Raw genomic sequence first — 9978 nt, forward strand, 5'->3', positions numbered from 1 at the left:
GGTCTTCACAAGCAAGCGCCGCAGGAACACTGGTTTGGCCTCACCCTGGTCCCAGCACCCCAAAGGAAGTAGCATTTGGGCAGGGAAATGCTATAAACGCCTATTCCCTTCTCATTCTTTGGGGTTGCTGAGCTGACCTATCGGCGAGGGGAGAGGGGGGAAAGAAAACGCGCACTAGTGATTCTGTTTATTGAGTTAGATATGTATATATTCCGAGTTCGCTTGTACAGGAGGATTTACATGGCTGTATAAAGATGGCTGGGGGCGCCGCGCTCTTCCGGGGCGTTCACGTGACAGGCTGGGGTGAAAACCCACGGCCGGAGGAGAAGCGGAGGCCTGGAGGGAAATACGTTTCAGCGCACTGGGTTTAAATAAGTTTCCCGAATACACAAAGGTGGGAGCCACGCGTTTGCTGCCAGTCATCGAGGAAACGTTTAGCTTTCCAAAAAATATGCTGGTTTCGATAAATAGATTTTAGCCTCTCTGCTATAGTTTTTATTTTCTTTTAATTTTAGAAATAAGTTTATACGTGTGATCTGTTTGGGGGCTGGATGGGGCCGGAAGGGAGGGCGAGGCAGTAGCTCTCAGCTCTGCACTGTCCGAGTCAGGTCCTTTGTGGAGGGGGCGGCAGGCCCCACGCTATCGTGGAGTTTGCGCACGTGTTTCTTTAAGTCAAAGTTTCTGCAAAACCCTTTGCCGCAAGTGGCGCACGTGAAAGGCTTCTTGTCGTTGTGGGTGTGCATGTGGAAGGTCAGGTTGTAGACCTGGTGGAAGGCCTTGTTGCAGATGGTGCATTTGTACTGCTTCTCGCCGCTGTGGGTCAGCTTGTGATTCTTGTAGTTCCCTACGGGAGACCAAAAACAAAAAAAGGAGGGGGGGAGGGAATGTATTGGAACTGGGGGGGGGGGGGTGCCGGGCGTCCCAGGGTTGGCTCAGGTGCCCGCGCAAAGAAGGCGACGCTTGGCTAGGCGGGCGCGACCTCTCCGAGTGAAGAAGTTGTCAAACTTCGTCTGCGTCAAGCCGGAGGCTCTCACGACAGGATGGAGGGCCGAGTCCCGCGTAGCCTCCCCGCGCCCCTGCCCCGCCCGGTGCACAGGCCCGCGCAGCGTCCCTCCCGCTGTGCTCGGCTGGCCGGGAAACTTTTGCACAGCCCAGAGACGCATCGGGTCCTTCTCCTGGCTGCTGCCTCGCTGGAAGAAATTCGCACGAACCCGGGCTTCGTCCCTCATTTTCTGTTTTTCTTCTCATTTTAAAAGTTACTCCCTCTGCCCCCCACCCCCACCAAGATACCACCCGGAGATCCAAAAGTGCCTTGAAAAACCCAAGCGGGGCGCCGGGCCTGGAGGTGCTGGGGACAGTAATGGTTTCCCCCGGTCTTGTTATTCCCAGGAGGTGGAGTTTGCCTCGATTTTTTTTTTTTTTTTTTCATTTGAAAGGGGTGTCCCGGCTACAAAGACAAGCTTTTTCTATAGAGCAATAGCCTTTCTTTCTCCTACTTCCTTTCCCTCTGTCCCTTCCTTCCATCCCACCTCCCAAATTCGGAGTCTCCCCGTGCAACCAGCCTGAATCCAGCGAGGTCTACTAACCCGGCCCGGAGAGCTTCCACCTAAACCGGGCACAACCCGATTCCAAAGAAATGCTCTGCCCGCGCTTGCAGCTCTCACGCTCCCTCTCTCCGGATCCTTCTTTGCCTTCCCGCTAGCAGTGACCCGCCGAGTCCGGAGGTGAGGTGAGGAGAGGGCCTCGCCCCGCACATTACCTTTTTGGTGAAAGCCTTTGCCGCAAAACTCGCAGACGAAGGGCTTGTAGCCCGCGTGGATGCGGATGTGCGTGTTGAGCGTGGAACTGCGGTTGAAGGCTTTGCCGCACTGGTTGCATTTATGCGGCTTTTCCTGCGAAAAGGGGCGCGCGCACAATGAGGCCAAGGCCCCGGCTAGGGGAGGCCACCTCGGGGGCACCTTGAAGGGGCATGGGCTCCCCGGGAGGGGTAAGGGGAGCCCTTGCCATCCTCTCCCCAACACCGTCGCTCAGGCACGGGGTGTTGCGGGGGGGGGCCGAGCTCGACCCGGGGGCCACGTACCTGGGTGTGGATAATTTTGTGTCTGCAGAGCGTGCTGGCCTGGCGGAAGCCTTTGCCGCAGACTTTGCACACGAACGGTCTGGCTCCGGTGTGGACCGGCATGTGGCGGGTGAGGTTATAGTGAGCATTAAACACCTATGGGAGGACACGAGGGGCCTTGTGGTGTGTCCGTCCGCGAGGGTCTAGAATCAGACTGGGGAGGCCAGCGCCTTAAATCCCCCAACCAACACTCCCTTCAGAAACCAACCAGAGCCCTGTTCATTTTGCCAAGCGCTTCCCAACCCACTGCTCACGCGTCTCGTGTGGCCGCGGACAACGACATCCCCATTTTACGGAATGGGAAACTGAGGCCCAGCTGGGCCCCCCAATGTGAGAAGTAGATAGCTACCGGGGAGCTCCTAAACTTGGGAAAGGGGCGGTCCGGGCTGCCTCAGCCAAGCTGCTGTTCTGCTCATCCCTCCCAGCCCCCGCGGACCCGGGGCCTCACCTTGCCGCACACCTCGCAGGTGAAGTTTTTGGGCTTGCCGTCCGCAGAGCCCCCGGGCAGCTTGCCGTGGCCCTTGACGCCGCCGCGTTCGGCGGTCAGGGCCGAGTTCTCCTTCAGCACTTGCTCCAGCGGCGCGGGCAAGCGCTCCTTATGGGCATAGGGGGCCGGATGGGGGAACTTGTCCGCGGCCAGGCCGGCCAACTTGGCGTTCTCCAGCAAAAAGAGTTTGGGGTGCGCGGCCAGGGCGGCGGGGGCCTGTGCGTTGAGGAGGCCGGACGGGAAGAGGTGGCCTCCGAGGAGCTCAGACGGCGGGTACGCTGCAGAGTCCAGGTAGTTGAAATAGTAGAGCGAGCCGCTGGCCGGCAGCCCCACCGCCTGGTTGATGACCTGCGGCTTGATGACCCTGCCCGCCGGCAGCGCAGACGGCGCCAGGCCCAGATCGGCCTTGCAGCACACGCCACAGTTGGTTTTGCACAAGCCGCTGGCGCCGCACACCGGGGCCCCCCCGCCGCCGCCGCCGCCGCCGCCACCGCCTCCTCCTCCTCCTCCTCCTCCTCCACCGCCGCCCGCCCGGAGGCTGCTTTTCCAGAGCTCGGAGTAACTGAGCAGCGTCTTGGACGGCACCTCGTAGCCTAGGGGCTGGAGGGGGATCATACAGGGCAGCGGCGAGCAAAGGTTGAGCAATTTCTTGCCCTGGCCGCCGTCTGCCTCCAGCGTCCCCGGCCGGGGCTCAAAGGGCGCACGGGGCTCCGACGTCTTGGCCATGATGCGCTCGATGGAGAAGGCCAGCGTCTTGGAAGTGGCCGGCGACGCTCCAGCGCGCGGGCAGGCCGGGGGCACCATGGTCTCCAGGGAAGCCGAACTGGCCATGGCGCGCCGAGCCGAGCTTTGCCGTGCGGGACTGGGCCAGGGCGCAGCCTCTCTCCTCTAAGTCTGCATTCCGGAAAAGGCAGGGAGGGAAACCGCAATTTAATAAGCACCTTGTCGGGTCCAGGTCACCCATTTGCATTCAAATGAACAGGGGCAGAACAAAGTGCACCCAAGGGGACCAAATTACCTCCCATTAACCCGGCGCGCAAAGGAACCCACCAGCCCCTGCCCTGAGACTTTGAAAGGGGGAAGACGGGGGAGGGTTTACAAAGGAAAAGGAGAGAGAGAAAAAAAGAAAGAAAGAAAAGAGCCTCAAATTAACCCCCCCTGAGCCGTTCCCTGGACCCTGGCCTCCGCCACGCGTGCGGGGAGCTGGACGGTGAAGGGGCAAAGTTAGAGGACCAGGAGAGCCACCTCGCATTTACCTCTTTCCCCCACCGCCAAGGAGATGCGTTCCGAGCCATGCAGCGTGTCTCCTCTGTCACATTTTGATGGCAAACATCTTCCCCTCCGCGTGAGATCACTGTCTTTTACATTCAGCTGACATCACATGAAGTCACTTGAAGTGGAATGACATGGGCGGCGGCGCGGCTCCCGTAGCGGCCCCTGTGTTCCCCCGCGCCTGCCGGCCGCCGCCGCCACCGCCCCTCAAACTTTAAAAGGAGGCAACTGGCGCCCGCGCTCCCCTCGGGAAAGTGCGAGCGGTTCGCGAATCGGGAAGGAGGGAAGAGACGGGAGGGGGAGGGGGAGGAATCGTGATGGTTTTGCCGGTGGAAAGAAGGTGGGGGGAGCCCAAACCCAGGCAGAGTTCTGTGCGTGATTCACAACTTTGGGGGCCTATAGGTTTGAGGGACGCGGGGAGGGCAGAGGGTCCCGCACGCGCCGCCCCAAAGGGCCCCTGGGTGTCCGTCTAGTCGCTGAACTATCCCTTAGCCCTCTGCAGCCGAGCTGGGCATGGTGCTAATAAACTGCCATTTACCCACGGAGCCGGCGCCAGCCCCGAACACGCGCAAATGATAATTACCTCATTAGGATGTGGCGCATGGACGCGGGCGCCGCGTTTGGAGGGGGGAACTTGTTAATGGGGAAATATTAATTTATGCAAAAACAACGAGCTCGCCTTGGCTGGCGTCGGAGGTCGGGAGAGAGCTCCCGCCGCCCAAGGACGACCCTGAAGCGTCCGGAAGAGCAAGGCCGCGCGCCCAGACCCCGGGGGCCTCGGCGCCCGGTGGGCGCGCCTCCCCCTCTCTGGCCGAACTCCTCGCCTGCGGCTGGGGGAGACTGCACAGCAAGCTAGAGGACTGCTTGAGAACCTAATCGATCAGAATCGCTGATTTGTGATCGGGTTTCTGAGGCAAAGCCCGGCTCTGCTGCTGGTTTCGGGCTGCGTGCGGGGAGGATTCGGAGGGCAGCTCTCCCTGCTGATGGGTACTTACTGTTTGTATAATTGAGAAGGTCCAATCTCCACCTGTTTAAGGAGCAGATTGAAACAGCAGAACCTCCCCTGGATCCTATTAAAACGTTTTTCCTCCTAAGGCCATTCAGTCGAACCAATTTTCCGAAGTGATTCATAGAGCTGAATTCTGCCAAGGCAGCTCTTTCACTTCTAGCCACTAAAGCACCGCGTGGAACCGGGTTTTGTGTTTTTCTAAAATAAAGAGAAGGATTATCAGAGGGGAGAGGGAGGGGGCTTGAAGGGGGGCGGGCAGGGACTTAGTGTGGCCAGAGGTACAAGCAGAGGGAAGAAAAGGCCCTTTTCTAGACAGGCCCCAAGTAAGTTCGGAGGAATTCAGCGTTTTGTGCCTGGCGCACAAAAGCAGCGCGCTCCACGCTCGGTTTGGAGGGACTGAATTCATCTGTTTGCAGACCATTCTACCTGCGTATCACAACAAACTGCTCAAAGACGCTCCAGCACTTTCAACAGGCCGGGTGCTCTTGGCGACAACAAAAGTGGTCGAGGCTGAGGGTTCTTGGGGGGTGGGGGGGCGGCTAGCAAGAGAGAGAGCGAGAGAATTAGGTTTAGGAAGGAGGAGGGGGGGTGCAGGGGTTTTTAAAAACTTTTGGACGGTTTTGTTTGCGGGACAATTATATCTTGCCAGCCGGCTTTTGCAAGACCACGAGCTTTGTAGCCGCAACCACAGTTTAAGAGGATTACGGTGGGTATAATATGAGCAAACAGGGTTGAGGGTTTGATAGTGAATTTCATCTCCAAAGATACAGGGGCTTGTGGAGCCCAAGAAAATGCTACTGAAAGCAAACCTTTTCCTTTTTCACTCAGGAACAGGTCTTGAGAAACAGAGTATCTTGCCTGAGGCCTCTCAGCTGCAAAACATCCCAGAAAGCCATCAGGGAAAGGACGGGGGATAGGTCTAGTTTTAACTGAAAGCAAAGCATTCCTTTTCCCCTTCAGAACTTCTCTCTACTACCCACTCCCCCTCTGACGTGCAATTTCAAACCGGATATTGACCTGGCAGGTAAGGGAACAGAAAAGTGTACTTGGAAAGCAAGGGGAGGGAACAAAGAGATGTCTGAGGGAAAGTGGCCTGGAGGGTGACATCAGTGGGTGGATTTTCTCACCCTGCTAAGGCTGGAGAACTGCTTCTACTTCCCCCTAAATTCAGCAGGCGCAAGTCTATTCCCCAAAGAACCCTTCTCCCCTAACTTCCAGATTTCAAAGCTAGAAGAAAGAAGCTTGCTTGTCTGAAAAATATTTCCATATACAACCCATTGAATTTAGATGTTCAAAGAGGTGGTATTCCAGACCCACTCTACCCCCATCCCTGTGTTAATGTGTAAACAACACAAATGAACCCGCACTCCCCCCCCCAACAGGAAACAAACCAACAACTCACCCCGACATTGAAACAGTATCAATATACCCGGAGGGGCTCAACACCCGAATTTCTATACCGACTTTCCTGCGGGTCTCCTTCAGTCACCGGCACCGCACCCCAACCCCCTTTCCAAATTGGGTAATTGTTGATCTCGGCAGCGCGAAATATCTGCTGGTTTGAAAGCTCCATCAGGCTGAAAGGCTTCCAAAGGCTTCCCGTGAACCTGTCTTGCCATCCCTAGCGCTTTTTGCAACTGCACAAGCCATCCCGCTCTCCCCGGCATCACAAAGGAGTGTTACCTCCACGGAAAGAAAACATTTGGGTAAAAACAAGTTGCCCCTAATGTGCCTCTCTTTCCAAATGTTGGGTGAATACACTGGCTTTTAGAAAAGTATTTAATTAGCTTCACAAACTTCTCCTTCCCTCGCCTGCAGATTATATTGAAGTGGAGGGTTGGAGACTATTTTACACCTTGCCACTCACATGTTAATTAATCTCTATCTAACCCTAATTGCAGTTTATTCAAGCACCGCTCAACAGCTCACCCACACAATAAACACTGATCCTACTTTTATACATATTACTTCACGTTAACACATTGAGTAATTAACTCCAGTACCAACTAATAGTGCAAACAAATATTTTCTGTAAACGAGATGATTTCAGGCAGAATAAAAGAGGACTAGGGGAGCATGGCACTTGGTGGAGGGAGGGCTGAGATTTCCAATCGCTGCCCCCCCCCCTTCAAATTCATTCTCATTTGCAGGAATTTTTAAAAAAATTTTTTTAATGTTTATTTATTTTTGAGAGAGAGACAAAGTGTGAGCAGGGGAAGAGCAGAGAGAGAGTCAGACACAGAACCCAAAGCAGGCTCGGGGCTCTGAGCTGTCGCGGGGCTCGAACTCCCGAACTGAGATCGAGAGGTGAGCCAAAGTCCGTCGCTCAACCGACTGAGCCACCCAGGTGCCTCAGTAATTTTTTTTTTTTTACGCTGAAATGTCAAAACAAAGAGGGAGGACCATAGGAATTAAAATTTGACAATTTTATGAAGTTGGTGGCGGAGTTCTGGGAGACTAGGGGTAACTTTTTTCTACCTACACATTTTCAGTGAGAGCGGGGGAATCCAAAATAACTCCACATGAAGGGCAACAACAGGAGGCTCCGGGGATGCGCAGATGTTTGAGGGATGTGAAGCCATCTCTGGAAAATAAAGTTCTACAAAGCTTCCCGCTCTAAAGAAGTCTTGTCCTTTAAAGCCAGGGTAGAAGTGGGCCGAGGGATATATGAGAAATCCTCTCTCTCTCCCAGTCCAGACTGCTACAAAAGCTCCACTTTGGGGGTGCAGGGGCCTTGGGTCAGCAGCTTGGCCAAGCAAGCCACCTTACATGGAGGCACGCGGTCTGCGCCCAAGCGAGGCCCACTAGGCCTCAGCGCGCGTGCTACACCCCAGCGGCCCAATCGGGAGGCTGCCCTCCTCCTATCCCCGGGCGCCCAGGCCCGTGCTGGCCAACCTCACTGGACGGCGCACACTGCAGCCCATCGCTCTTGGCCTGCCAGGCCTGGACCCACCGTGGGGCCTTCCTCTGCCCTGAGGTCTCAGCCCCTCGCCCCGTCAACTTCCGGGGCCTCAGCCGAGAGCCAGCCGCTTTCGCCTCGACCCATCTGGCCCACGCTCGGTCCTCCACACCTCGGCCGCGGTGGGGAAACACTGCCAGCCCGACGCCCCTCCGCGGCCTGTGCTCTTCCCACGCTGCAGAGCAGGGTGCCAAGGCCGGGGGCTGCTTCGGCTCCGCTGGGCCTGACCCACGCCGCGACCTCGGGGATCAGCGGCTGTGGGGCGCCGCACCCGTGCCAAGCCACTCGCACACCACTGATTGGGGATCCAGGCTCAACCCCAAGGACTGGAGCGCAAGGTTTTAATTGAAATCGCAGGTTTAAGCACAGCTGGCGGCTGTCTATTGATTTTGCAAGGGCTTCTCTTGTGGGAAGCATATTAAATATGACTGGCGCTGCTGGAGGAGCCCCCTCCCTCTGGCCTTTTTATGGTCACTAACCCGAACACTGTAATGATGACTTTTGCTTAAAATTTTTTGTTGTTGTTGTTTAATGCCAGAAATCGCCTTCACGTTAGGACAAATTACTTAGCAGACGCCTGCCTGGGGTGTAGACAACCTCAGAGGAAAATCCCTTTCTGGAGCAAAAGCTCACACTTTGCACCACCTCTGGCTTCGCCGAGGGGAAAGGCAAACGTTTCTACTACAAGAAGGTGTTGCAGCTCAGGTGGCTCGTCTCTGTCGCTTCTAGGTGACGAGAGGCACTATGATTTTCAATATTATTACTATTTTCTCTCCGGTTAGGTTGCAGTACTTAATAACTCGTCCTGCCGTCTCCCCGGGGAGCTGAGCAGCTTGGGGGCGGACGGCGAGCTCGAGGCTGCCGGGTTTGGGGAAACACCCACCCGGCAGATTTGAGGTTTTCTCCGCGCTCCTTCGCTCCTCCGTAACTTGTTTGGAAAACAATACAAAAACCCCAAACCAAACTTAAGGGTGTAAGGACTCTCCCTCCCCTCTTTGCTTCTTTCTAAGGGGATATTTAGGATCTGATTAACATGGTGCCACGTTTAACCGCTGAAAATAGATGAACTTCAGAAGAGAAAATTTTCTGCGATCCTCCTCCCCCCACCCCCTCCCCTCCAGGAAGCATTTTATTGAAAACATTCGGACTGGCTTGCCAGTAGCTGGCTTGTCCAAGGCTCAGGGGCCTCCGCCTTCGGTGCGCGCGGTTTGCAGGATTAGTGCGGCCGGGAGACAAAGAGCCCCAGAGACCCGGGCCAGGCGAGGCCGGGCGCGCCCGGGGAGCTCCCGGGTTCCGGATACCCGCACGCAGCGCTCGAGCACAGTCTGGGGCCCGGGCCTCCAGGCACAGATGGGCCAGAGCCGTCTGCATCTGCCGGCGTCCTCGGGGAGGCTGCGGCGCCCACAGCCGGGGTGGCCGAGCGCCCTTCCCACCGCACCGGCGGCGGTTTTGCAGCACCCGTTGCATTCAGGGACCGGTTTGCAAGGCTCGGTGCACCCACAGCCTCGTATTCACCCTTGAACACGAGAGGCGCTGATAAAGCCAAGGGCGGCCGGCTTTGCAGCCAAGGGGAGAATGGGGCGGTGGTGCAAACCTACCATGATTTCCAGAATCCTCCCAGCCTCTTCTGCAATCACATCAGAGGACATTAGCTGCCTATTTGGAAATCTGGAAACACGCGCTCCTAGGCCACAAGGGTTCTCCCCAAAGAGCAGATCTGCAGTCTCTACCCACTCAAGTTTAGTGCGCTCTTCTCTCTGACTACTGGATGCATATATAATCACAAATTAAATATATATGTTTAAATATGTATGTAACAATTATGTACATATTTAAACATATATAACTATATACATATTTAAATATATATATACGCGTTATGTATGAACATTGTGTATATATGTATGTGTATATGTATATATATTCACCGCTATCGACAACCCTTCACTTAGAAATGCCATTTAATTAGGAATCTGATCCAATACCCTCGCGCAGCAATTTGTCAGCGGACTTGTCATTTCGCGAGGCGCGGTGGGGAAGACAGTCGTCTCGCGCAAATGCGTTTTCCTCTCGCCACGCGGTTTGGGTGTGCAATCCAAAGGAAACAATTATTTATAAAGAACAATTTATAC

General features: G+C 55.6%; 1 protein-coding gene across 1 annotated transcript; it reads right to left on the reverse strand.

Annotated features, from left to right (window-relative positions):
* Positions 1-584: 584 nt before the first annotated feature.
* Positions 585-3437, reverse strand: FEZF2 (FEZ family zinc finger 2). Its single transcript, XM_047094757.1, has 4 exons — positions 2568-3437; positions 2081-2215; positions 1760-1892; positions 585-844 (listed from the first exon to the last, which is right to left on the reverse strand). Exons 1-4 carry the CDS (start codon positions 3435-3437, stop codon positions 585-587), a joined length of 1398 nt encoding a protein of 465 aa, XP_046950713.1.
* Between the last annotated feature and the right edge of the window lie 6541 nt (positions 3438-9978).

The sequence above is a fragment of the Lynx rufus genome, unplaced genomic scaffold (genome assembly GCF_022079265.1).
Source record: "Lynx rufus isolate CCGP_SWC_20201006 ecotype Redwood Valley unplaced genomic scaffold, mLynRuf1.p SCAF_4, whole genome shotgun sequence".
Lineage (NCBI taxonomy): Eukaryota > Metazoa > Chordata > Mammalia > Carnivora > Felidae > Lynx > Lynx rufus.

Coding starts and splice junctions, on each gene's coding strand:
- FEZF2 (XM_047094757.1), bottom strand. CDS start 3,437: ATGGCCAGTTCGGCTTCCCTGGAGACCATGGTGCCCCCGGCCTGCCCG. Junction 2,216..2,567: donor CCTGCGAGGTGTGCGGCAAG/GTGAGGCCCCGG, acceptor GTCCTCCCATAG/GTGTTTAATGCTCACTATAA. Junction 1,893..2,080: donor ACAAAATTATCCACACCCAG/GTACGTGGCCCC, acceptor CCCTTTTCGCAG/GAAAAGCCGCATAAATGCAA.